We start from the raw sequence: 27,850 nt of genomic DNA, 5'->3' as shown, positions 1-27,850 counted from the left end.
ATGGATAAGTGTTCCACGGAAGGATTAGAATTGAACAGACAGACTCCCAATTTATTAGGGAATATGGCCATGGCAGCTAGCGTTATGGACATAGGAAGTTCAGTTGCTGATCCAACTAGTCCTTTAGTTGATAGATCTAGAAACTCATCAGTGGAAGATGATGATGATGATGTTGTATTTGTTGAATCTGTACAACCTCCTTCACTTTCTGCTCCAGCAATAGCTGATCAAAGAAATATATTTGCATCACCGAAAGATGAAAAGCCACAAGGAAATTATTCTATAATTCTGCCTTCCTCAAGAGATTTGGCATCTCAGAAAGGAAATATATGTGAAACAATTGTTATTGATGATGAAGACGACATAGAAATGAATGGAGGAGAGGAGAAAAATTATTCTAGTTGTACTGAATGGGGACTTCGTGGAACTAAAAACAATACCAAAGATTTGGATTTCTCCACTTCCAGTCTTTCAAGAAGTAAGGTAAATGCAGGAAGGGGTAATAGTGTTATCACTACAAAATTGACTCTGAAATCTATATTACTAATGTTACTACCTTAGAAACAGGTATAAGCTCTAAATGATGGGCAAGATATGAACTTAATGATCACCCATATAACATCACTGTAGAATACCAGCTTGGGAGATGTCGCTAAAGGACTGCAGTCAAGTAGTTTTGGTGTTAATCTACAAACACACCCATCTTTAACTTCACAGACCAAGACTGGAGTAGGACGTTTTAATCCTGGTAGAATGAATGTGGCAGGAGACCTATTTCAGAATGGAGGATCGGCAACTCATCATAATCCTGGTAAGCATTAGGTAATATTGTCTTCTTCCTCAAGGAAGTAGACTTTTAGACATTTTTTTCAAATACTTGTATCTGTTTTATTTACATTCCATGGAAATATTTTCTCTTGGCTTTTGTATTAAAGTAGATTAGTTTAAATAAAACAGCTGGGTGTGGTGGCACGTGTTTGTAATCCCAGTAGTTGGGAGGCTGAGACAGGAGGATCTCCACCCTCACTTACTTAAGAAGGCTTTCAGCAACTTAATGAGACCCTGTTTCAAAATAAAGGCTAAAATAGGGCTGAGAGTAGCTCAGAGGTAGAATGTCCCTGTCTTCAATTTCTAGCACTAAAAAAATTAAATAAATAAATGTTGAAAATAGGGCTGGTGGTATAATTCAGAGGTAGAATAATCCTGGGTTCAATCCTCAAAATCACACACAAAAAATAAAAATAAATAAATGATACAACTTGGTCTTCAAGTATTGGGAATGTGGAAACGTGCCACAACACCTGACTTGCTGTCCTGGCTTTAAATTAAAGAAAGAATTGAGCGGTGCATGGTGGCGCACCCTTGTAATCCCAGCATTCGGGAGGCTGAGACCTGGAGGATCGCAGTTCGCCGACAGTCTCAGCTACTTAGGCTCTCTGAAACTCAGTGAGACCCGGTTTCAAAATTAAAAGAATAAAAAATAGAGCAGGGGGTGTAGCTCGGAGGTCAAATGCCCCTGGGTTCCATCCCCAGACCCACAAAAATAAATAAATAGGCAAGTATGGTGATGCATGTCTGTAATTAATCCCATTGTTTGGGAGACAAGGATTGCAGGTTCCAAGCCAGCCCCAGCAATTCAGCAAGACCTCTATTTCAAATTAAGAAGTAAAATAGGGGTAGAGAATGTAGTGCAGAGATAGAATGCCCCTGGTTTAGCCCTGTGTGATGGCGGCACACCCTTGTAATCCTAGTACTTGGGAGGTTAACACAGGAGAATTGCAAGTTTGCAGCGAGCCTCTGCAATTTATAGTGAGACCCTGTTTCAAAATAAAGTTGTTTTTTTTTATTTTGAAAGATGTATTTTTTTTTTATTCTGAGGATGTAGTTTGGAGGTACCAGAGATGGAACACAAGGACATTCTACTTCTGAGCCACCCCATTCCTATTTTTTAGTTTATTTAGTATTTATTTATTTATTTATTTATTTATTTTTGCAGTACTGGGGATGGAACCCAGGGGCCTTCTACCTCTGAGTTACCCACCCCCCCCCCAGTCCTCTTTTTTATTCTTTATTTTGAAAAAGGGTGTCATTGAATTCCAAAGGGCTTCACTAGATAGTAGTTGAGGCTGTCCTCAAACTACGATCCTCCATTCTCAGCCTCACAAATCCTGGGATTACAAATGGACACCACCACACTCAGCTAGTCCTTTTATTTTTGAAAGAGGGTCTCACTGAGTTGCAAAGAGCCTCACTAAGTAGCTGAGGCTATCTGCAAACCGCGATCCTCCAGTCTCCATCTCCTGAATGCTGTGATTGCAAGCGTGTGCCATCATGTCCAACCAGAAAACATTTTTAAAAAGGTCTAGGGAGCTGGGCATAGTGGCGCACGCTTGTAATCCCTGCGCCTGGGAGGCCAAGACAGGAGGATCGCACAGGTTCAAAGCCAGCCTCGGCTACTTAGTGAGGCTCTCAGCAACTTAGTGAGACCCTGTTTCCAAATAAAATATAAAATGGGTCTGGGAATATAGCCCAGAGGTAGAAAGCCTCTGGGTTCCACCCCCAGTAGCACCAAATAAATAAATAAATAAAAAATAGGTCTAGGAGTTAACCAGGTGTGGTAGCGCACACTTGTAATCCCAGTGTTTGGGAAGCTGAGACAGGAGGATCACACAGGTTCAAAGCCTGGAGGTAGAAAAGCCCCTGGGTTCCACACCCTGTACCACAAAAATGAATGAATGAATGAATGAATGAAATGAAACAGAATCTCTAAGTTGCTGAGGGTTTCACTAAGCTTCCTGAGTCTATGCTCAAACCTTCAATCCTCCTGTGTCAACCTCCCAAGTACTGGAATTACACACAGGTGCCACTGAGCCTGGATTAAAAAGAGAGTCCTAATATTCTCAAAATTTCCAAGATTTGACTCTCTATCCCAACAACCAGAGACATAGCCAGATAATTTTTTTTTTTTAACCAGGCATAGTGGTGCATACCTGTAATCTCGGTATTTTGGAGGCTAAGACAGGAGAATTGCATGTTCAAGGACAGCCTCAGCAAGTAGTCACACTCAATAGCCTAGTGAGACCCTGTTTCAAAATAAAAATAAAGTAGGAGTGAGGGGAATAGTTTGGAGGTAGAATGCCCCAGGGGGCTCAATCTCAAGTACCACAAAATTAAAAAAAAATATCTTGCTGGGGAATAAAACTTGGGATTGTGCTGTAGGCAGGTGCTCTGTCTCTGAGGTATAACCTGAACACACATTTTTGAGTATGTAACTAATGTCTTTGATGAAATAGTAAAAACCACTGGCTTCCTTTTAATTTTCTTTTCTTTTTTGGGGGGCGGGACTGCATATTGAACCCAGATGCAGTCCACCTCAGAACTACTCCTCCGGCCATTTTTTATTTTTTGTTTTGAAACAGAATCTTAACTAGTTTGCTGAGACTGGTCTGAAACCCCAAATCCTCCTGTCTCAGCTTTCCAAATACTGGGATTACAGGCATGTGCCAATGTGCCCACCTCCATTTTATTTTATATTTGCAGTACTGGGGATGGAACCCAGGAACATTCTACCTCCAAGTTAAACCACAAGCCCTAATTTTATTCTTTATTTTGAAATAGGGTCTCATTGAGGTACAAAAAGCCTCACTAAGTAACAGGCTGTCCATGAACCGTGATCCTCCGGTCTCAGCCTCCCAAATGCTGGCATTACAATCGTATACCACCACACCCAGCTTCCTTTTTATTTTTTATACTGTTGGGGATTATATATTCAGGTCCTCATAGATGGAAAGCAAAAAGTCTACCAGTGAACTATATCTCCAGCCCCAAAGAGTAAGAATTAGTATTAATTTTACTGAATTTCAGTTATTCACTGTGTCTTAATTTTCTGAATGACATTCTGGATATTCATAAAATCTCTTACATACCACATTACAACTGCTACTTAAGTAAAACAGAAAAGCACTTGCACAGCTGTTACACTGAAGGTGAACTGGGCAGTTCCATGAAATTCTATGTTAACTTGAATGATAAATAATGGATATACTGGGAAACATTTTCTTAAAAAGAACTTTAAGTGAGGCCAAGAATGGAGGCACTCACCTGTGAGCCCAGCAACTTGGGTAGCTGAGACAGGAGAATTGTAAGTTCCAGGTTAGCCTCAGCAACTTAGTGAAATCCTGTCTCAAAATAAAAAAACAAAACCAGGTATGGTGGTTTATGCCTCTATAATCTCAGTACGTACTTGGGAGGCTTAGACAGGAGGATCACAGGTTTGGAGACAGCCTTAGCAATTTAGTGAGACCCTCCACAACTTAGTGAGACCTGTTTCAAAATGAAAAAAATAGGTCTGAGCTGGATGTTGTGGCACAAGATTGCAGTCCCAGGACTTGGGAAGCTGAGACAGGAGGATCACAGATTTGCAGCCAGCCTCAACTACTTAGTGAGGCCTTCTGCAATTTAGTGAGATCCTATTTCAGAATAAAGAATAAAAAATAGGGCAGGGGTATAGCTCATAGGTAGAACGCACCTGAGTTCAATCACTAGTACCGAAAAAAAAAAAAAAGTCTAGGAATATGGTTCAGATGTAGAAGGACCCTGGGCGCAATCCCCGGTACCACCAAAAAAAAGAAGAAGAAGGAAGGCACTGGGTGTGGTGGTGCATACCTGTAATCTCAGTACTTGGGAGGCTGAGACAGGAAGATCACAAGTTTGAAGCCAGCTTCAGAAGTAGTGAGACTCTCATCAACCTATAAAGACTCCATTTCAAAATAAAAATAGATAGGGCTGGGGTTTAGCTTGGAAATAGAATGTCTTTGGGTTCAATTGCCAATACTTCAAAAAGGGAGGCGGGCCTTTGGAAATAACTTGGAGGGATAAATGCCCTTGGGTCCAATCCCCGGTGCCACCAAAATCCAAATGAAATTACTATAAGTAAATAAATAAGAGCTGTTGGTATGACTCTTTGGTAGTGAGCCAGTGAATACAACCCCTAGAACCACAGAATAAAAGAATCAAATGTAGCCAGGCGGCATGGTGGTGCACACTTATAATCCCAGTACTTGGGAGGCAGAGACAGGAGGATTGTGCAGGTTTTAAGCCAGCCTCAGCTACTTAGTGAGGCTTTTAGCAAATTAGTTAGACCCTGTTTCCAAATAAAACATAAAATAAGTCTGGGAGTGTAGCCCAGGTAGAAGGGCCCTGGATTCCATAATAAAATAAAATAAAATAAAATAAAATAATGCCTGTCACTTAAGAAAAACTCTTGTTGGTATTTCTTTTCTTTCTTTTTTTTTTTTTTCCTGGAGATTGAACCCAGAGTCATTCTGCCTCCAAGCTATACATCCAATCCTATTTTAATTTTGCAAAAAGGTCTCCCAAGTCTGCTGAGAATCTCCCTACTTGCTGAGGCTGTCTTTGAACCTGTGATTCTCCTAACTCAACCTCCCAAGTAATGGAATTACAGATGTGTGCCACAAGCTGGGCTCTAGCTTTTCTTAAAGACAAAATCCAAGTTTTCAGAGTGTGTGTATCAAACACCTATAATCTGGGAATTTGGGAGGCGGGAGGAAACAGGACTGCAGATTCCTGGCCATCTTCAACAATTTAGCAAGTCCTTCAGCAACTCCTTCAGCAACTTAATGAGACCCTATTTCAAAATACAAAGTAAATTGGTTGTGGTGGCACCCAATTCTAATCCCAGTACTTGTGGGATGAGACAGAAGGATGGCAGGTTTAAAGCCAGTCTTGGCAATTCAGCTAGGCCCATTCAAAATACAGTAGACCCGGTTTCAAAATACAAAATGAAAAAAGGACTGGGCTTTAGCTCAAAATAGAAGGCTAAGATGGGCATGGTGGCACATGCTTGTAATTCCAGTGCTTGAGAGGCTGAGAGAGGAGGATCACAGGTTTGCTAATGAGGCCCTTTGTAAGTTAGTGAGACCTTGTTTCAAAATAAAGAATTTAAAAAATGGGGGTGTAGCTCAGAGGTAGAATGCCCCTGGATTCCAACCCTAGCACTGCAAAAAAAAAAAAGAAAGAAAGAAAGAAAGAAAAGTAAATGAGTAGGAAGGCTGAGACAGGATCACGCAGGTTCGAATCCAGCCTCAGCTGGCTTAAGAGAACATGTTTCCAAATAAAATATAAAATAGGTCTGGGAGTGTAGCCCAGAGGTAGAAAGCCCCTGGGTTCCATTCTCAGTACCACCCCCCCAAAAAAAAAAAAAGGTAGAAGGCTTCTGGGTTCAATCCCTAGTGCCAAATATAAATAAATAAATACATAAACAAGTAACACACATAATGCTGGGGATGTAGCTCACAGATTAATAATCTTGTAACACATACACACGCCATCAATGCTTGACCATTAGTAATTTTTATATATATATATTTTGTGTGTGTGTGTGGGTGTGGGGATGGAACCCAGAGGCATTTGACCTCCGAGCTACACCCCCTGCCCAATTTTTTATTCTTTATTTTGAAACAGGGTCTCAATATGTTGGAGAGGGCCTCACTAAGTAGTTAGGCTGTCTGTGAACCGCGATCCTCTGGTCTCAGCCTCCCAAATGCTGGGATTACAAGCATGCGCCACCACACCCTGTTTAATTTTAATGTTTTTAAAAGATAGCATCTAGCCAGGTGTGGTGGCGCATGCTTGTAATCCCCGCGCTTGGGAGGCTGAGACAGGAGGATCGCACAGGTTCGAAGCCAGTCAGCTACTTAGTGAGGCTCTCAGCAACTGAGTGAGACCCTGTTTCCAAATAAAAAATATAACAAAGGTCTTGGAGTATAGCCTGGAGGTAGAAAGCCTCTGAGTTCCACCCCCAGTACCACCAAATAAATAAATAAATAAATAAATAAATAAATAAATAAATAAATAAATAAATAAATAAAAGATGGCATCTAGCTGGGTGTGGTGGTGCACGCTTGTAATCCCTGCGCTTGGGAGGCTGAGACAGGAGGATCGCACAGGTTCGGAGCCAGCCTCAGCTACTTAGTGAGGCTTTCAGCAACTTAGTGAGACTCTGTTTGCAAATAAAAAATTTTAAAAGGTCTGGGGGTATAGCCCGGAGGTAGAAAGCCTCTAAGTTCTACCCCCAGTACCACCAAAAAAAAAAATAAAAAATAAATAAAAGATGGCATCTAGCTGGGCCTATAATCCCAGTACGTGGGAAGTTGAGACAGGAGGCTCACAGGTTCGAGGATAGGCAGAGGGTAGCCTCAGAAATATTGAAGTCTCCATTTGGGAGACTGAGACTGTAGGATTGCGGTTTGCGAACAGCCTCAACTACTTTGGCCCTCTGCAAATTAGTGAGACCCTGTCTCAAAGAATAAAAAAAAGGGCAGTAGGTGTAGCTCAGAGGTCGAAGGCCCCTGGGTTCCACCCCCCCCCCCAAATAAATAAAAATAAAGAGGCAAGCATGGTGGCACATGCTTCTAATCCCAGCATTAGGGAGGCTGAGACCAGAGGGTTGAAGTTTGCAGACAGCCTCAGCTACTTAGGCCCTCTGCAACTTAGTGAAAACCTGTTTCAAAATAAAGAATAAAAAATAGGGTGGGAGAGGTCAAATGCCCCAGGGTTCCATTCCCAGACCTGCTAAAAATGAATAAAAGCCAGGCGTACGCTTGTAATCCCAGCATTTAGGAGGCTGAGACAGGAGGTTCCAGGTTCATGGACAGCCTCAGCTACTTAATGAGGCCCTTTGCAATGCCAGGAGACCCTGTTTCAAAATAAAGAATAAAAAATAGTGCTAGGGGTGTAGTTCGGAGGTAGAATGCACAAAAAAATACCACACACACAAAAAAAATTTAAAAAGCCCGGCGTGGTGGCGTACACTTGTAATCCCAGTCCTGGGGAGGCTGAGACAGGAGGATCGCACAGGTTCAAAGCCAGCCTCGGCAATTTAGTGAGGCTCAGCAACTTAATGAGAGTTTGTTTTCAAATAGAATATAAAATAGGTCTGGGAATGTAGCACAGAGGTAGAAGGCCTCTTGGTTTCATCCCCAGTACCACAAAAAGTTAAAATAAAAATAAGGCTGAGGATATAGCAGATATAGAATGTCCCTAAATTCAGTCCCCAGTACCACAAAAAAGTGGGATCTGACCAGATGTCACTGGCACATGCCTGTAATTTTAATATTTGAGAGGCTGAGACAGGAGGATCACAGGCGTGAGGCCAGCCTCAGCCACTTAGTGAATTCCTCAACAACTTTTGAAACCCTCTTTCAAAATAGGTCTGGTGAAGCCAGTGTGGTGGTTCACATTTGTAATCTCAGCGGTTTGTGGACAGCCTCTGCTACTTAGTGGGGCCATCTGTAACTTAGTGAGACCCTGTTTCAAAAATAAAGAATAAAAAATAGGGCAGGAGGTATAGCTCAGAGGTCAAATGCCAGACCCGAAAAAAAAAAGTTAAAATTATGAAATTTTAGTTGGGTGTGGTGGCACATGCTTGTAATCTCAGCTTTCGGGAGGCTGAGAGAGGAGGATCGCGGTTTGCAGACAACCTCAGCTACTTAGTGAGGCCCTCCACAACTCAGTAAGACCCTGTTTCAAAAATAAAGAATAAAACGCTGGGCGTGGTGACGCACGCTGGTAATCCCCAAGCTTGGGAGGCGGAGACAGGAGGATTGCGCAGGTTCAAAGCCAGCTGTGCTGGCTTAAGAGACCCTGTTTCAAAAAAAAAAAAAATAGGTCTGAGAGTGTAGCCCAGAGGTAGAAGGGCTTCCAGGAACCCCAGTACCACCAAAAAATAAAAATAAAAAAATAAATAAAAAATAAAGAATAAAAAATAGGGCTGGGGGTGTAGCTCAAAGATAGAATGCCCCTGGGTTCCATCCCCAGTATCATACGCCAAAAATTGCAAAATCTTAAAATTATGAAAATGATCAAAATTATTATAAAAAAAAAGTAATGATACTTTTGTGTGTGTGATATTGGGGATGGAAACCAGGAGCATTCTAAAAGCTATACCTCCAGCCCTATTATTTTGAAACAGGGGCTCATTAAGTTGTAGGTGGCCTCACTAAATTGGCATGGCTGGTCTTGAACTTGTTATCTTTCCATCTCAGCCTCTCAAATACTGATATTACAAGCATGTGCCATCATACCCAGTTCTTTTTTATTTTTTTGTGTGTGTGGTACTGGGTATTGAAACCAGGGCTCTATTTAGTCCTATTATGAAGCTTTTGAGTAAACTATGTTTCAGTGAAAGGGCAGTACTCATCACATAACCTTTACATTAAACAGTAAACAAAAAACGGGCGCACGCTTGTAATCCCCAAGCTTGGGAGGCTGAGATAGGAAGATCACACAGGTTCAAAGCCAGCTTCAGCTACTTAGTGGGGCTGTCAGCAACTTAGTGAGACCCTGTTCCAAATAAAATATGAAATGGGTCTGGGAGTATAGCCTGGAGGTAGTATAGACCACCAAAAAAAAAAAAAAAACAGTAAAAAAAAGCTGGGCGTGGTGGCACACACTTGGGAGGCTGAGATAGGAGGATCACACAGGTCCGAAACCAGCCTCAGCTACTTAGTGAGGCTCTCAGCAACTTAGTGAGACCCTGTTTCCAAATAAAATATAAAATAGGGCTGGGAGTATAGCCCGGAGGTAGGAAGCCTCTGAGTACCAGTACCAAAAGAAAAATCACACCTGGTCTTGGTGGCTCTTACCTGTAATTCTAGTACTTGGGAGGGGGACATTGGAGAATTCCAGGTTTAAGCTCAGTCATAGCAAATTAATGAGATGCTTTTTCAAAGTAAAATATAGGGCTGAGGGTGTAACTCAGAAGTATACTGCTTCTGGGTACACACACACACACACACACACACACACACACACACACTTCATAGACCTAAAGAATCCAGTGAGCTCAGGAGACAGCCAGGAATGGAATTCTAAACAGGCCTTCTACCACTCTGCTCCATCTCTAGCCTCTGGAGTACCTCTCAGTTCCAGGAACCACCATTCATTGTTGGCACAATGGAGTGTCGTGTCCTTGGAGTACAGTGGACAGTTCTGGATTCCTTGTCCAGACTGTGTAGTCACAACCCCTTGCTTATGTGGCTCATTGGCCTCTTTAACTTTTATTTATTTATTTTGATGGTACTGGGGTTGGAACCCAGGGGCTTTCTACCTCTAGGCTATACTCGACCTATTTTATATTTTATTTGGAACAGGGTCTCACTAAGTTGCTGAGAGCCTCACAAAGTAGCTGAGGCTGGCTTCGAACCTGCGTGATCCTCCTGTCTCAGCCTCCCAAGTATTGGGATTACAAGCATGTGCCACCATGCCCGGCTCCTCTTTAACTTTTAAATGAAACTGAAAATATATGTTGATGTGAAGTTTTATTTTATTCTGTCACTTTTTCTTGTTTGTTTCATTTTTAAGATTCTTGGATCTCTCAGTCAGCATCATTTCCTCGGAATCAGAAACAGCCAGGGGTGGATTCTTTATCTCCAGTGGCCTTACTTTCTAACCAGAATTTACAGCCTTCGCTCCAGCAGCAATTTACCAAGCCAGCTAAAGTCACTTGTGCAAACTGCCAAAAAGCTTTACAGAAGGGACAGACAGCTTACCAGCGGAAAGGATTAGCTCACCTCTTCTGCTCAACCATGTGTCTCTCTGCCTTTTCTCGAAAACGTACACGCAAGATGAGAAATGTAATATGTAAAAAGTAAGCAGTGTCTTTCATATTTCTCCACGTGATTGATTGTAAGCAGGAGAATCAGTATTCTGTGCATAATTTTAGAAGCAGATGGATGCATGGATAAATTTATTGCAGGGGTATCTTTAAGGTTACTCAGCTTGAGTTTTCCCAATATGGACCCATTTGTACTGTACAGATATGAAGTACATCCTCTCCTTTCTGACACTGCCTCCACTCTTTCCCTGTCTTGTCCCGTAATTAAGTCAATACCAGCATGTTTTGATTCTTCTAAAAATCTGAGCTGAGCGTGGTGGTGCACCTTTGTAATCCTAGTACTTGGGAGGCTTAGACAAGAAACTTCTTAGATTCGTGGCCAGTCTCAGCAACTTTTGAGGCCCTCTGCAACTTAAACCCCGTTTTACAATAAAGAATAAGGCCAGCCAGGTGTGATGGCATATGATTGTAATCTCAGTACTTGAGAGACTCTGAGACAGGAGGATCACAGGTTCATGGCCAGCCTCATCTACTGATGAGGTCCTCCACAATTTAGTGATACCCTTTTTCAAAATAAAGAATAAAAAATAGAGCTGGGCATGGTGGCACACTCATGTAATACCAGCATTTGGGAGACTGAGACCAGAGAATCACGGTTCACAAACAGCCTCAGCTACTTAGTGAGGTCCTTTGCAACTCAGTGAGACCCTGTTTCAAAATAAAGAATAAAAAAATAGGGCTGGGGGTACAGGTCGGTGGTAGAATGCCCCTGGGTACTATCTTTGGTACCAAGCCAAAAAAAAAAAAAAAAAAATAGGGCTGAGGGTGAAGCTCAGAGGTAGAATGACCCTGGGTATGCCGGGTATGGTGGCATATAATCCACGCTTATAATCCCCAGGCTTGGGAGGCGGAGACAGGAGAATCGCGCAGGTTTGAAGCCAGCAGCGCTGCCTTAAGAGACCCTGTTTCCAAATAAAAAAATATAAAATAGGTCTGGGAGTGTAGCCCGGAGGTAGAAGGGCTTCCAGGAACCCCAGTACCACCAAAAAAAAAAAAAAAAATGACCCTGGGTTCAGTTCCTCAAATTAAATGAAGGAAGGAAAGAAGAAAGAAAGAAAAAAATAGGGCTGGGGGTATATCTCAAAGGTAGAATGCTTCTGAGTTCTATCCCCAGTACCACAAAAAAAAAAGAAAAAAAAAAAGAAAGAAAAGAAAAGATCTTAACTGAATCAAATTCTTATGCTATAAAAGATGTTTTTTACCTCTGAAGCCAGGCATGATGGCACACATTTGTAATTCCAGCGTTTGGGAGACTGAGGCAGGAGGATTGCAGTTCACAGACAACCTCGTCTATTTAGTGAAGCTTTTTTAGGGCTGGGGGCATAGCTCGGAGGTAGAAAGCCTCTGAGTTTCAGCCCCAGTACCACACACACACACACAAAAAGATGTTTTAAAGATGTTTTTATCTCTGAATTATTTCCTTCCATTCCATTTAGGAAATGTGGCAAGGAAGCCACATCCAAAAGTTATAGTTAGAGCTGGGCTTGTTGGCACATTCTTGTAATCCCAGCATTTGGGAGGATCCCGGTTCAAGGTTCAAGGACAGCATCAGCTACTCAGTGAGACCTGTTTTCTAAATAAAGAATGAAGGCCTGGCGTGGTGGTGCACACTTGTAATCCCCAAGCTTGGGAGGCTGAGAAAGGAGGATCGCACAGGTTCGAAGCCAGCCTCAGCTATTTAGTGAGGCTCTCAGCATCTTAGCGAGACCCTGTTTCCAAATAAAATATAAAAAAGGTCTGGGAGTATAGCCCAGAGGTAGAAAGCCTCTGGGTTCCACACCTAGTACCACCAAAAAATAAAATAAAAATAAAAAAAGTAAAGAATAATAGGGCTGGGGGCGTAGCTCAGAGGTAAAATGCCCCTGGGTTCCTCCACCACCACCACCACCAAAAAAAAGTTGATTTCAAGAGTTAAATAATAACATAAAAATGTCAGTTATTTAGCCAGGCGTGGTGGTGCAAGCTTGTAATTCCAGCATCTGGGAGGCTGAAAAAGGAGGATCCCTGTTTGCGAAGAGCTGTAGCTACTTCACTAAACAGCTGAGGCTGGCCATGAACTTGTGTAGATCCTGTTTCGAAATAAAGAATAAAAAATAGGGCTGGGATGTAACTTGGAGGTAAAATGCCCCTGGATTCTATCCCGAATCTGGAAACAAAACAAAAACCAATTATTATTCATATATTTAACATTGGATAAAATACAGTGGATTTTTTCGGGGGGTACTGGGGATTGAACTCAGAAGCATTCTACCTCCAGTGTACACCCTTGATTTTATTTATTTTTCTTTTTTTTCCCCCCAGTACTGGGGATGGAACCCAAGGGCCTATTTTTTAGTCCTTTTTTTTTTTTTTTTTTTTTTTTTTTATGTGGTACTGGGGTGGAACCCAGGGGCTTTTCTACCTCCGGGCTATACTTCAAGACCTATTTTTATACTTTATTTGGAAACAGGGTCTCACTAAGTTGCTGAGAGCCTCACTAAGTAGCTCAGGCTGGCTTCGAACCTGTCTCAGCCTCCCAAGCGCTGGGATTACAAATGTGTGCCACCACACCCGGCTTAGTCTTTTTTTTTTTTTTTTTTTTTTTTTTGAAAATGGGGTTTCACTGAGTTGTGAAGGGCCTCGTTAAGTAGCTGAGGCTGTCTGCGAACCAGGATCCTCTGGTCTTAGCCTCCTGAGTGCTGGGATTATAAGTGTGTGCCACTACGCCCGACTTATTTCTTATTTAGAAACAGTCTCACTAGGTTGCTGAAAGCCTCGCTAAAAAAATTGTTGAGACTGGCTTTGAACCTGCAATCCTGTCTCGGCTTCCCAAGTACTGGGATTACTAGCATGCGCCACCACATCCAGCAATACAGTGTTTTAAATTGGGAGTGATGGCGCGCCTATTCTTGTACTGGGATGCTGATACAGAAGAGTTTCAGGTTCAAAGCCAGCCATAGCAATTTAGGTTGTCAGTAACTTAATGAGACCCTGTTTCCAAATTAAAATATAGGGCTAGGGTATAGTTCAGAGATATAATACCTCTGGTTTCAACCCCAGCACCCCCCCACACACACACACTGTTTTAGCTAGGCATAGTGACATATGCCTATAATCCCAGGTTCAAGGATATGGGGTATAGGCCTCTAATCTAATACCAGTACTTGAGAGGTTAATAAAGAAGAATCACAGCTTCAAGGATAGCTTCAACAACTCTTGTGTGTGGGGGGGGATACTGGGGATGAAACCCAAGGGCATTATACCTCTGAGCTATACGCAAAGCCCTATTTTTTTATTCTTTTCTTTGAAACAGGGCCTCACTAGCTAAGGCTGGCCACAAACTGAAGTTTTACTGTCTCAGCCTCCCAAATACTGGAATTATAAGTGTGCACAACCACACATGGCTTATTTATTTATTTATTTTTGTGACACTGGAGGTTGAACCCAAAGGCTTTCTACCTCTGAGCTAAACCCCCCAGACTGATTTTACTTCTTATTTGGAAACAGGGCCTCACTAAGTTATCGAAGCTGGCTTCGAACCTTCAATACTTCTGTCTCAGCCTCCCAAGTACTGGGATTACAAGCAAGCGTCACCATACCCAGCTGGCTTTTTTTATTTTGAAACAGGGTCTCACTAAGTTGCAAGGGGCCTCACTAAACAGCTGAGGCTGGCCATGAACTTGTGTTTCTCCTGTCTCAGCCACCTAAATACTGGTATTACAAGTATGCGCCACTATGCCTGGCCTTCAACTACTTATTGGGACTCTCTTTTTTTTTTTTTTTTTTTTTTTTTTTGTGTGTGTGTGTGTGTGTGTGTGTGTGTGTGGTACTGTGGGTGGAACCTAGAGGCTTTCTACCTCCGGGCTATACTCCCAGACCTTTTTAATATTTTATTTGTTTGGAAACAGGGTCTCACTAAGATGCTGAGAGCCTCACTAAGTAGTTGAGGCTGGCTTCGAACCCAGCGGGGATTACAGGCCTGCGCCACCACGCCCGGCTTTGGGACTCTTTCAAAATAAAAAATGCCTGGTGTGGTGGCGCACACTTGTAATCCCAGCATTTGGGAGGCTGAGACTGGAGGATCGCAGTTCGCAGACAGCCTCAGCTACTTAATGAGGCTCTTTGCAACTCATTGAGACCCTGTTTCAAAATAAAGAATAAAAAATAGGGCAGAGGGTGTAGCTCGGAGATAGAATGCCCCTGGGTTCCATCCCCATACCTGCAAAAATAAATAAATAAATAAATAAATAAATAAATAAATAAATAAATAATAAAAGTACTGAGGGTGAGCTAGGAATGAAGAATCATAGATTCAAGGACAGCCTCAGCAACTTTGAGGCCCTCTACAACTTTGTGAGACCCTATTTCCAAATAGAAAATAAAATAGGGCTGGGGCTGAACCTTGGAGGTCTAATTCCCCTGGGTTCCATCTCCATCCATCTCCAGTATTGCCAAAAGGAGAAAGAAAGAAAGAAAGAAAGAAAGAAAGAAAGAAAGAAAGAAAGAAAGAAAGAAAGAAAGAAAGGAAGGAAGGCAGGCAATGTTCTTAAATTGTTTCTACTTTGTGTTTCAGAGATTCACCTACAACGACAGCTACTGTTGTTACTCCAGTCGAAGCAAGCAAAACTTTCCCAGAATTTTGTAGTACATCTTCTTTGTCTCCTGGTGAAGACAAACAGAATCTTAGGAAAAGAGTTCTTAATAAGTCAAGATGTACAGTTTGTATTAAATTAGCAGAGGTCTGGATTTTTATACCTAACTTGTATTTTAAGCTAACAGACATAATTGTGATATACAATAGTGTACTTATTGTAGATATACATCTTGCAGTTCAGAGGAAGAATAAGGATATGTTAGAACTATCTTATGAACAAATATTCATTTGTATTGTTTTAAAGTACACATTTACTCCAGATACAGTAACACAAATCTATAATTCTAATACTTGGGAGGTTGAGACTGGAGGATCACAGTTTTGAGGCCAGCCTCAGAACCTGTCTCAATATAAAATTAAAAGGGCTAGCCAGGCATGGTGGCACACACTTGTAATCTCAGCATTCCAGAGGCTGAGACCAGAGGATCACAGTTCCCAGACAGCGTCAGCTACTTAGCGAGGCCCTTCACAACTCAGTGAGACCCTGTTTCAAAATAAAGATTAAAAATATAGTGCAGGGAATAAAAAAAAAAGAATAAAAAAAATAGTTCATGCCCAGCCTCATCGTACCAGAGGTATGATGCCCCTGGGGTTTCATCCCTAGTACCACAAAAATAAAGTAAAATAAATAAATTGAAATGGGCTTAGGGCTAGGCGTGGTGGTGCATGCTTGTAATCCCAGTACTTGGGAGACTGAGAAAGGAGGATTGCAGGTGTGCAGCCAGCCTCAGCTACTTAGGCCCTTTGCAGCTTAGTGAGACCCTGTTTCAAAATATAGAACACAAAATAGGGCTGGGGATGTAGCTTGGAAGTAGAATGCCCCTGAGTTCAACCCCTGGTACTATAAAAATTAAAAAGGGTTGAGGGTAAAGCTCAGAGGTAGTATGTCCCTGGGTTCAAGCTCTAGTACCAAAATAAAAAAGGAAGTCCACATCTGTTTCTTTCATTGTAGTCAAACAAGGTGATTATTTATTCAATTATTTATTTTAATGCTGGGGATTGAACAGATGAATTCTACCAGCAAGCTATATCTCTAGCACTATTTTATTTTTCATCTGGAAATAAGATCTCACTAAATTGCAGAGATCCTAAGGATGGCCACGAACTTGGTTCCTGATAAGAGTCTCACTACTTTCTAAGTCTGTCCTCAAACTTTTGATCCTCCTGTCTTAGCCACCTAAGTTTATAGGCATGTGCTGCCACCCAGATTGGCAGTGGTCTTATGAGGAATTTTTTCATGTTTACAACACTAGGTGGAGATTTAGTTTAAGGGCATGAGTGAAGCAGCAGATGCTAACGTACACATGTGGAGCAGTGGAGTGAAGGCATGGTGTTCAGCCAGCATCCATTGCATGGTACTGCAGTCTTTCAAGTTACTGAACCAGGAAGACATGTATTCAGGCAGTCCTCATTTTTAGTGTTACTGGCAACTAAATTTGGTGTCAGTGACCTCTTAACTAGCTGTGCAAATCCAGGCCATGGTTTTCTCTCATTTATTGCCTTGAAAACTGCCTTACTGATGAATACAGAGTTACATATTCTACCTTTGCCTCACAAGTACTGACATATGTGGGCCAGTAAACCTGGATAGGAAACTTTATAATATTAGGAATTCCTAAGCCAGGCATGGTGGGCATGCTTGTAATCCTAGTACTTGGGAGGCTGAGACAGAAGGATCTCAGGTTCTTGCCCAGCTTCAGCTACTTAATGCGGCCCTCCACAACTTAGTGAGACCCTGTTTAAAAATAAGGAATAGTGGGTGTGGTGGTGCATGTTTGTAATCCCAGCCTTTGGGAAGCTGAGACAGGAGGATCAGGGTTCAAGAACTGCCTCAGCTACTACTTAGTGAGACCCTTTGCAACTCAGAGCCTGTTTCAAAATAAAGAATAAAAATAGGGCTAGGGATATAGCTGGGAGATAAAAATCCCCCTTTGTTCCATCCCCAGTACCGCAAAAAAATAAATAAATAAATAAAAAATGGGGCTGGGGGTGTAGTTCAGAGGTAGAATGCCCTTGGGTTCCATCCCCACTGCTGAAAGGGAAAAAAAAAGCCTCTGAGAGTAGTGATGTATACTTAAAATCTCAGTACTTGGAAGGCTGAGACAAGAGAATCACAGGTTTGAAGATAGCCCGACAATGTATCAACACTCAGCAACCTAGTAAGACCCTGTTTCAAACAAAAAATAAATAGGGCCAGGGGTATGGCTCAGTGGTAGAACTCCCCTGGGTTCAATCCCCAGTACCAACATAAAAAAAAAAAATTCCTGCCAGGTGTCGTGGTACATGGCTATAATCCCAGTACTTGGGAGGTTGGAACAGGAGGATCACAGATTTGCCACCAGCCTCAGCTACTTAGGCCCTCTGCAACTTAGTTAGACTGTTTCAAAATAAAGAATAAAAAATAGGGCTGGGGGTGTAGCTTAGAGGAAGAATGCCTCTGGGTTCAATCCCCAGTACTACACACACAAAAAAGTCTTCAGATCTGGGCAAGGAGGTACACCCCTGTAATCCCAGTTATTGGGAGCTGAGATCTTGTTTCAAAAGAAAAGATTAAAATAGAGCTGAGGGTGTATCTCAGCGATAGAATTCCACTGGGTTCAATTCTCAGTATCAAGAAAAAATTTAAAAATGGTTTTCAGGAAAGTTAATATGAAATGTATTGCTTTTCTGTAAATCTTGATTTTAAGAAGTTAAAAAATAATGAAATCTTTTTTACCCTTTTTTCTTAATCTTTTACTAAGATATTATTTAGGGGCTTTTTGTTTGTATTCCATGAACTAATTTCATTGCTCTTTTAACTAATATTATTCACTAATCTCTTCTTACTAGTAATACTTGCTAACCAACTTTGTTTTTTTTGTTTTTTTTTTTTTAGATTCGTCACGAAGTCAGTGTTAATAATGTGGTACACAAACTGTGCAGTAACTCTTGCTTTAGTAAGTACAGATTGGCCAATGGCTTAGTCATGAACTGCTGTGAGCAGTGTGGAGAGTACATGCCGGATAAAAACACTGGAAGCAGCATCTTGATTGAGGGCCAGCAGAGGAGGTTTTGCTGCCAAAGTTGTTTTAACAAATATAAACAGGTAATTTTGTTTTAATGATCCAATATATAATAACCCTGTTGGCTCACATTCACCAGATTCATGGTAGAAATCAATCTCATTCCATCTGTCACTCTGTCATGGAGCTGGCCCTTCTCAGAAATGTATAAAAATCTTTTTCTTTCCTTTTTTTTGCAGTACTATGGATGGAACCCAGGGGCATTATACCTCCAAGCTACACCCTCAGCCCTATCTTTTATTCTTTAGTTTGAAACAGAGTCTCACTGAGTTACAAAGGACCTCACTAAGTAGCTGAGGCTGGGCATGAACTTGGCGATCCTCCTGTCTCAGCCTCCCAAGTACTGGGATTACAAGCATGCCCACCATGCCTGGCTTAGGAATTCTTAATATTATTTAAGCTGTACCACCACACCTGGCTTTGTGTGTGTGTGTGTGTGTGTGTGTGTGTGTGTGTGTGTGTGTGTGTGTGTGTGGCACTAGGGATTGAACTCCATTCTCCCTCTGCACTACACCCCTAGCCCTATTTTATTTTTTACTTTGAAACAGTTTTTCACTATGTTGCTGAGGCTATCTTTGAATTGGTCTGTCTCAGCCTTCCATGTACAGGGATTACAAGTGTGCATTAACACACTTGGCTAGTAACTTTAATTAATTATTTATTTATTTATATTTTTATTTTTTTGCGGTTTTATTTTATTTTTTTAATTTTTTATTGGTGCACTGTATTCATACATCATAGTGGGATACAAAAAAAAAAACTTTTGTAGACATACATGCACACATCGCCAGTCAACCCCCACCCAATCTCCACCCCATTCCGTCCCCATCCCTCCTTCCCCTGCTTGGCTTAGTGGTTGACATCTAGTATTATAGCAATTTATCCAAAATTAAAAATTATAATCTCACATAACAGTTTCATTTGTCTGATACCAAGCTTTTGATAAAGATAACATTTCAATAATTCTTTTTGCTTTCTTTCTTACCAGAGGATATTTTTTCTTTTTTTTTTTTTTAGGTGAAACTATCATATATTTATATATTTATTTTTCAGAAAAAAAATCTATCCTAATATGGAATATGGACTCTAGATACCCAAAACGATCTTGAAAAAGAACAAAGTTAGAAGATGTATATTTTCTGATTTCAAACCATATAAAGCTACAATGATTGAAACAGTGTAGTACTGTTCTAAAGGCAGATATATAAACTATTGGAGCTAAATAAAAGCCTAGAGCTAAATTCTTCCCTATATTGTCAAGTTATATTTGACAAGGTTTCCACAAACATTTGGGGGAGGAAATAATAATCTTTTAACTAAATATTGTTGAAAAATTAAAATTACATGAAAAAGAATAAAATTGGACCCTTACCTAATCCCATATACAAATATTAACTCAAAATAGATAAAAGACCTAAATATAAATCTTAAGACTATAAACTTTTAGAAGAAAATCTGGGTCATAAACCTCACATTTTTGAAATTGGCAGTGATTTCTTGGATATGATTTCAGTGGCACAGGCAACAGAAGGGTAAACAAACTCCCTAAAAAAAAAAATATTGTATATCCAAAGACAATGTAAACAGTTAAAAGTTACTGATAGAATGGGATAAAATATTTCCAAATGCTATATCTGAAGGTATATTAATATTCCAACTAGAAATCCTAAAAATTAACAACAATAAAAGCGAACAATATAATTTAGATAGGTAAAAGACTAACATAAATAATGAATCTCCACAGATAACTAATCCTAGTTATCTTTTGGATGGAAAATCTTGTTTCTCTCCCTCCCTGTCCCTCCCTCCCTTGCTTGCCTTAGTGATTGACTTTGATATGTTTAAGTACTTTATGTGTTTTAGAGCTTTTCTTCTTCCCCCCTCCTTTCTCCTCCTTTAGGTTGTCTTATTTGCTCCTCTATAGGATTTCCTCTTTCAAGAGTTCCTCCTATGACCCATTTCTCCCTAACTCTCACATATTAGGGAAAGCATCTGATTTCTTATTTTTTGTGACTGACTAATCTCACTTAGCATAATGTCCTCCTGTTCCATCCATTTACCTGAAAATGATGTAATTAAGTTTTTTTTGATGGCTGAGTAAAATTCCATTTTGTACATATCCCACAGTTTTGTAATCCATTCATCTGTTGATGGACATCTTGGCTGGTTCCATAGTTTGGCTATAGTGAATTGTGCAGCTATGAACATAGATACACATGCATTACTTTGGTAGTTTGGTTTCTTTTCTTTTGGGTAGATACCCAAGAGTGGTATTGCTGGATCAAATGGTAGGTTTGTTCCCATTCTTCTGAGGATTCTCCATACTATTTTCCAAAGTGGTTGCACTAATTTGCAATCCCACCAACAATGTCTTAGAGTTCACACTTCTCCACATCCTCGCCAGCATCTGTTGTTGTTTGTGTTTTGAATGATTGCCATTCTAGTTGGAGTTAGGTGAAATCTCAGGGTAGTTTTGATTTGCATCTCTCTGATTGCCAGTGATGTTGTGCATTTTTTCATGCATTTATTGGCCATTTTAATTTCTTCTTTTGTGAAGTGTCTATTTAGTTCATTTGCCCATTTTGTTATTGGATGCTTTGTTTTCTTAGTGTTGAGTTTCTTGAGTTCTCTGTATATTCTAGATATTAGTCTTCTAACGGTGGTGTAGGTGGCAAAAATCTTCTCCCATTCTATTGGCTCTCGATTGAGGTTCTTGGTAGTTTCCTTTGCTGAACAGAAGCTCTTCAGTTTCATGCAATCCCATGTATTGATTCTCCTTTTAATTTGTTGTGCCTTTGGGGTCTTGTTGAGGAAATGTTTGTCTGAGCCTATGTGTTGTAGTGTTGGACCTATGCCCTCTTCAAGGAGCTTCAAGGTCTCTGGTTTAATTTCCAAGTCTTTGATCCATCGTGAGTTGACTTTTGTACAGGGTGAAAAAGTGGGATTAATATCCAGTGTTCTGCATATGGTTAACCAGTTTTGTCAACACCATTTGTTGAAGAGGCTATTTTTTTTCCAGTGTATGTTTTTGGCCCCTTTGTCAAAAATCAATTGGCTGAAAGTGTGTGGACTTGTTTCTGGGTCTTCTATTCTGCTCCATTGGTCTATATATCTGTTCTTTTGCCAGTACCATGCAGTTTTTATTACAATGGCTTTGTAGTATAGCTTAAAGTCAGGTATTGTGATTCCTCCTGCATGGTTTTTGTTGCTGAGAACTACCTGGGCTATTCTGGGCTTTTTGTTATTCCAGATAAATTTAAGGACTGATTTTTCTATGTCTGTGAGGAATGATCTTGGTAGTTTAATGGGCATTGCATTAAATCTGTAGATCACTTTTGGGAGGATGGCCATTTTAATGATATTTATTCTGCCAATCCATGAACATGGAAGGTCTTTCCATCTTCTAAGATCTTCGATTTCTTTTTTCAGTGTTTTATAATTTTCTTTATAGAGATCTTTTACCTCCTTGGTCAAGTTTATTCCTAGGTATTTTATTTTCTTATGGGAGATCCTGAGTGGGAGTGTTTTCTGAATTTCTTTTTCAGTGGATTTATGGTTGGTGTACAGGAAAGCTTCTGATTTTTTAAGATTGATTTTGTATTCAGATACTTTGCTGAATTTGTTGATCAGTTCTATAAGCCTTTTGGTTGAGTTTGTTGGGTTTTCTAAATAGAGTATCATGTCATCTGCAAATAGTGAAAGCTTAAGTTCTTTTCCTGTTTGTACTCCTTTGATTTCCTTTTCTTGCCTTATTGCTCTGGCTAGAGTCTCTAGTACTATATTGAAGAGAAGTGGTGATAGTGGACATCCTTGTCTCGTTCCAGTTTTTAGGGGGAATTCTTGAAGTTTTTCCCCATTTAATATGATGTTGGCAGTGGGCTTATTATAGATTGCCTTAATAATGTTGAGATATGTTCCTTCTATTCCAGTTCTCTGCAGTGTATTTATTTATTTATTTATTTATTTATTTATTTATTTATTTATTTATGCAGTGCTGGGGATGGATCCCAGGGGAATTCTACTTCCAAGCTACATACCCAGCCCTATTTATTATACTCTCTCTTCCTTCCTTCCTTCCTTCCTTCCTTCCTTTCTTTCTTTCTTTCTTTCTTTCTTTCTTTCTTTCTTTCTTTCTTTCTTTCTTTCTTTCTTTCTTTTCCTCCTGTGGTACTGGGATGGAACCCAGGGGCCTTCTACCTCTGGGCTGCACTCCCAGACCTATTTTATATTTTATTTGGAAACATGGTCTCAGTGAGTTTGCTGAGAGCCTCACTAAGTAGTTGAGGCTGGCTTCAAACCTACATGATCCTCCTGTCTTAACCTCCCAAGTGCTGGAATTACAAGCGTGCGCCACCACGCCCTGCTCTGTTTTCAAACAAGGTCTCTTTATTTTCAAGCAAAGGACCTCACTAATTAGCTGAGGCTGTCTGCAAACCACAATCCTCCTGTCTCAGCCTCCCAAATGCTGGGATTACAAGTGTCTGCCACCACGCCCCAGCTAGTAACCTTATTTTAAATGTTCTCCCCCTCCCCCCCTTGTACAAAATTGAACCCAGGGACATACTATCTGTGAGCTAGATCCTCAGTCATATATATATATATATTCCCCCCCCCCCCAGGTCTGGGGATGGAACCCAGGAGCATTCTGTCTCCAAGCTATATCCGCTGCCTTATTTTTTATTCTTTATTTTGAAACAGGGTCGAGTTGCAGAGGGCCTCACTAAGTAGCTGAGGCTGTCTGTGAACTGCTATGCTCCAGTCTCAGCCTCCCGAATGCTGGGATTATTTGTTGGTATTTGGGATTGAGCCCAGGGGCATCTTGCCTTAGAGCTAAACCCCCCAATCCCTTTTTTTTTTTTTTTTTTTTTTTGGTAGTTGTATTTTATTTTTTAAGAAATTTATATATAATTTTATATATTTTATGTTTTTTTTGTTTTGTTTTTTGTGGTATTGAGGGTAGAACCCAGGAGCTTTTCTGCCTCTGAGCTATACTCCCAGACCTATTTTATACTTTATTTGGAAACAGGGTCTCACTAAGTAGCTGAGGCTGGCTTTGAACCTGTGCAATCCTCCTTTCTCAGCCTCCCAAACGCTGGGATTACAAGCGTGCACCACCACCAGCCTTTTTTTTTTTTTTTTTTTTAGGACTGGGGATGGAACCCAGGGGCTTTCTACCTTGGGGATACATTTCTAGACCTGTTTTTTTTTTTTTTTTTTTTTGTGTGTGTGTGTGTGTGTGTGTGTGTGTTTTCGGTATTGGGGATGGAACCTAGGAGCATTCTACCTTTGAGCTACACCCCCAGCCCTATTTTTTATTCTTTATTTTGCAACAGGGTCTCACTGAGTTGCAAAGGACCTCACTAAGTAGCTCGGGCTGTACATGAACCATGTTCCTCCTGTCTCACCTTCCCAAATGCTGGGATTACAAGTGTGCACCACCATGCCTGGCCCTATTTTATATTATATTTGGAAACAGGATCTAAGTTGCTGAGAATCTAAGTAGCTGAGGCTGGCTTCAAACTTGTGTGATCCTCCTATCTCAGCCTCCCAAGTACTGAGATTATAAGCATGCGTCATCACGCCCAGCTCCCCAGCCCTGTTTTTATTTGGAGATAGAAACTCACTAGATTAATAAGAGTCTCACTACTTGCTGAGGCTGTCCTCAAACCTGCAATCCTATCAAGCTTCCACGTACCATGATTACAAATGTGCACCACCATACCTGGCTTGTAGTTGTTTTTTTATTTTAAAACAGGATCTGTCTAGGTAGTTGAGAGTCTTGCTAAGTTGCTGAGGCTGGCCTTTAGTCTGGGATCCTTCTATCTCAGTCTACCAAGTGCTGGGATTACAAGCATGTGCTATTATACCTGGCTAAACAGAACTCTTAAGTATAAATTTTCTCCCATACATTTTTTCCCCTCAGTACTGGGGATGGAACTCTGAAGCATTCTACCTCTAAGGTACACTCCCAGCTCTATTTTATTATTTTTTTTAAACAAAGTCTTTGTAGATTGATTAGTGTATCACTATTTGGTGAGTCTGTCCTCAAACTTGCAGTCATTCATTCTCTGCTTCCCAAATACTAGACTAGAATTATAGACATGTGTCACCACACTGGCTTACTGGTTTGTTGTTGTTGTTTTTGTAGTACTGGGGGTGGAACCTAAGGACATTCTACTTCCGAGCTACACCCCCAGCCCTGTTTTTATTCTTTATTTTTAAACACAGTCTCAATTGCAAAAGGCCTAAGTAGCTGAGGCTGTCCATGAATCTGAATCATCCTGTTTTAGCCTCCCAAATGCTGGGATTACAAGCATGCGCCACCACACCCTTCTCCCAGCCCTACTTTTTATTCTTTATTTCATTTTATTTATTTATTTATTTATTTATTTATTTATTTATTTATTTTTGCAGGGATGGGGATGGAAGCCAGGGACATTTGACCTCTGAGCTATACCCCCTGCCCTATTTTTTATTCTTTATTTTGAAACAGGGTCTCACTGAGTTGCAAGGGGCCTCACTAGCTGAGGCTGTCCACAAACCTGGATCCTTCTGTTTCAGCATTGTAAATGCTGGGATTACAAGTGTGTACCACCACACCTGGCCTACTTTTTGTTTTGAAACAGGATCTTATTAAGTTGCAGAGGGCCTCCCATAATTACTGAGCCTGACCTGCTATCCTCCTAGGATTCTCAGCCTACTAAGTCTTAATAGTTTTCAAATCTAATCTGGGCATTGTGGCACATGCTTGTAATCCAAGTACTTGGGAGGCTGTGATAGGAGAATCACAGGTTCAAAACCATCCTTGGTGCTTTAGCAAGGCTCTCAGTAACCTAGTGAGACACTATCTCCACATAAAAGAGAAAATTGGTCTGAGGGTATAGCTTTGAGGTAGAATGCCTGTGGGTTCAATTCCCAGTGCCACAAAAAAACTATTTCTTAAATGGGGTATTTCTTTGCACATGATGTTTTGCTAAGTTAAGCAGAGGAGCTCATAAATGTTCCCTCAGAACTGAGTAAAGATTGCACAGAAATGGCAAATGTTTACTCCTGAATGGTCAACTAAGTTGTCCCATTCCAAAAATGGGGATTATGTGCATAGTCAAATAGGCACCAGTCCTATTTTCAGGTTTCTTTTTGTCCATTCTTGGGGTTGAATCCATGGCTTTCTGCATGCTAAATAGGCCTTGGGCTATATTCCCCCTTAGATTCACTGATACTGGGTATTAAACCCTGGAGCAGTCTACCTTTGAGCTATACCCCTAGTTTTATTTTATTCTTTATTCTTTATTTGTTTACTTATTTATTTATTGCAGTACTGGGGATGGAACCCAGGGGCATTCTACCTCCGAGCTAATGTCCCAGCCCTATTTTATTTTATTTTATTTTTTTACTAATGTATTTTGAAACAGGCTCTCACTGAGTTGTGAAGGGCCTAAGTAGCTGAGGCTATCTTTGAATTGCAACACTCCTGTCTCAGCCTCCCAAATGCTGGGATTGCAAGTGTGCTTATTTTGAAACAGGGTCCCATTAAGATGGAGGGGGCCAGCCTGGTGTGATTGGTACATGCTTATAATTCCAGCATTCAGGAGGCTGAGACCAGAGGATCACAGTTCGTGGACACCCTCAGGTACTTAGTAAGGCTCTCGGCAAATTAGTGAGACCCTAATTTCAAATAAAATATAAAATAGGTCTGGGGGTGACACCGGATGGTAGAAAGCCTCTGGGTTCCATCCCAGTACCACTAAAATAAATAAATAAATAAAAATAGTCAGGCATGGTGGTGCATACTTGTAATCCCAGCATTTGAGAGGCTGAGATAGGAGGATCCGGGTTCACAAACAGCCTCAGCTACTTAGCAATTCAAAATAAATAATAAAAAATAAGGCTGGGGGTGTAGCTCAGAGGTAGAATGCCCCTGGGTTCCATCCCCAGTACTGGAATCAATCAATAAAGAAATAAAATGTGAGCTGGGTGTGGTGGCTCATGCTTGTAATCCCAGCATTTGGGAGGCAGAGATAGGAGGATCAAGGTTACTGGACAGCCTTAGCTACTTAGTGAGGCCCTGTGCAACTCAGTGAGTCCTTGTTTCAAAAAATAAAGAATAAGGCGTGGTGGCGCACGCTTGTAATCCCCGCTCTTGGGAGGCAGAGACAGGAGGATCGCGCAGGTTCGAAGCCAGCCGCGCGCACTGGCTTAGGAGACCCTGTTTCCAAATAAAAATATAAAAAATAGGTCTGGGAGCGTAGCCCGGAAATTGAAGGGATTCCAGGAACCCCAGTACCACAAGAAAAAAATATCTTTGTCAAAAAATAAAGAATAAAAAATAGGGCTGGGGGTGTAGCTCGAAAGTAGAATACCCCTCGGTTCCTTACCCAGTACTTCAAAAGAAAATATAAATTGTAATCTACCCTGTTTCTCCCTAGATGGAAAAAAAATCAAAACTGTTACCAGCATCAGAAAACAGAAAAAGGAAGGCTGTTAGAGAAGAAAATGAAAGACAAATGTATGGATCACCAAACACATGTTTGGGAAAAATAGAGGTAATACCAGGAAAAGAAGAAAAGGCTTCAGAGCTAGAGGTTTCAGCAGAATGTAGCCCAGATACATTACTGACCGAACAGAATATGAGTTTACCTTCCACCTTGGCAGCTAGTGCTGATAAACTTCAAGATCAACTGGAAAAAGAAAAATTAGATGACTCCCTGATACCAGTTGTGCTTTCTGCAGATCCTGGTACATGGCCCCGGAGTTTGAACATTAAACAACGCGATACTCTTGTTGAAAATGATCCACCTCAAGTGAGGAATTTTAACTTCCCAAAAGACAGTACAGGCAGGAAGTTTTCAGAAACATATTATACAAGAATTCTTCCAAGTGGTGAAAAAACACTTAGATCCTGGTTACTTTATTCAACCTCCAAAGATTCTGTGTTTTGCCTATACTGCAAACTTTTTGGGGAAGGAAAAAACCAACTGAAAAATGAGAGTGGGTGCAGAGATTGGCAACATTTATCACACATTCTTAGTAAACATGAGGAGAGTGAAATGCACATCAACAATACTATGAAGTATTCAAAATTAAAATGGGATTTGAAAAGAAATAAAAGTGATGGTGCCATAGAAAATGGATGGTATGAGGAGAAGAGTGATGGCTCGCTCCTGCTGTGCTCGTGACACCACTGGTTGTGTGTGAGACATGACAGTGTCCTCGGGACTAGAAGAGGCCTGTCCAGTAAGTCCACTCCATGAAGTTGTGAGTCACCTATGGAGTAACTTACCACGGTTCTTTAGCAATAATAGCAGAGAAATAGAAAAGAATGTTCCAACTCCAGCACTAATTAGATTCAGTAGTCATTATTGCAGATTTTAGTAAGGCCAAATTTTTATTTTCTCTGTCAGTTCTCACCTTATTAAATAAAAGTGGGGTTGAAAACTGTCATTTATCAGGTTTTGTTAA

The 27,850-nt window shown here is 40.8% G+C and overlaps 1 protein-coding gene across 1 annotated transcript; it reads left to right on the top strand.

Annotated features, from left to right (window-relative positions):
• On the top strand, positions 1-27,567 carry ZMYM5 (zinc finger MYM-type containing 5; the record flags this gene model as incomplete). Its single annotated transcript, XM_080689416.1, has 6 exons — positions 1-483; positions 718-811; positions 10,384-10,669; positions 15,249-15,477; positions 18,205-18,414; positions 27,016-27,567. 6 exons carry the CDS (start codon positions 1-3, stop codon positions 27,565-27,567), a joined length of 1,854 nt encoding a protein of 617 aa, XP_080545542.1.
• Between the last annotated feature and the right edge of the window lie 283 nt (positions 27,568-27,850).

The sequence above is a fragment of the Muscardinus avellanarius genome (assembly GCF_963383645.1).
Source record: "Muscardinus avellanarius genome assembly, chromosome: 2".
In the NCBI taxonomy this organism is placed as follows: Eukaryota; Metazoa; Chordata; class Mammalia; order Rodentia; family Gliridae; genus Muscardinus; species Muscardinus avellanarius.
Note: the sequence above shows the minus strand (reverse complement) of the source record. Positions and strands in the feature narration are given on the sequence as shown.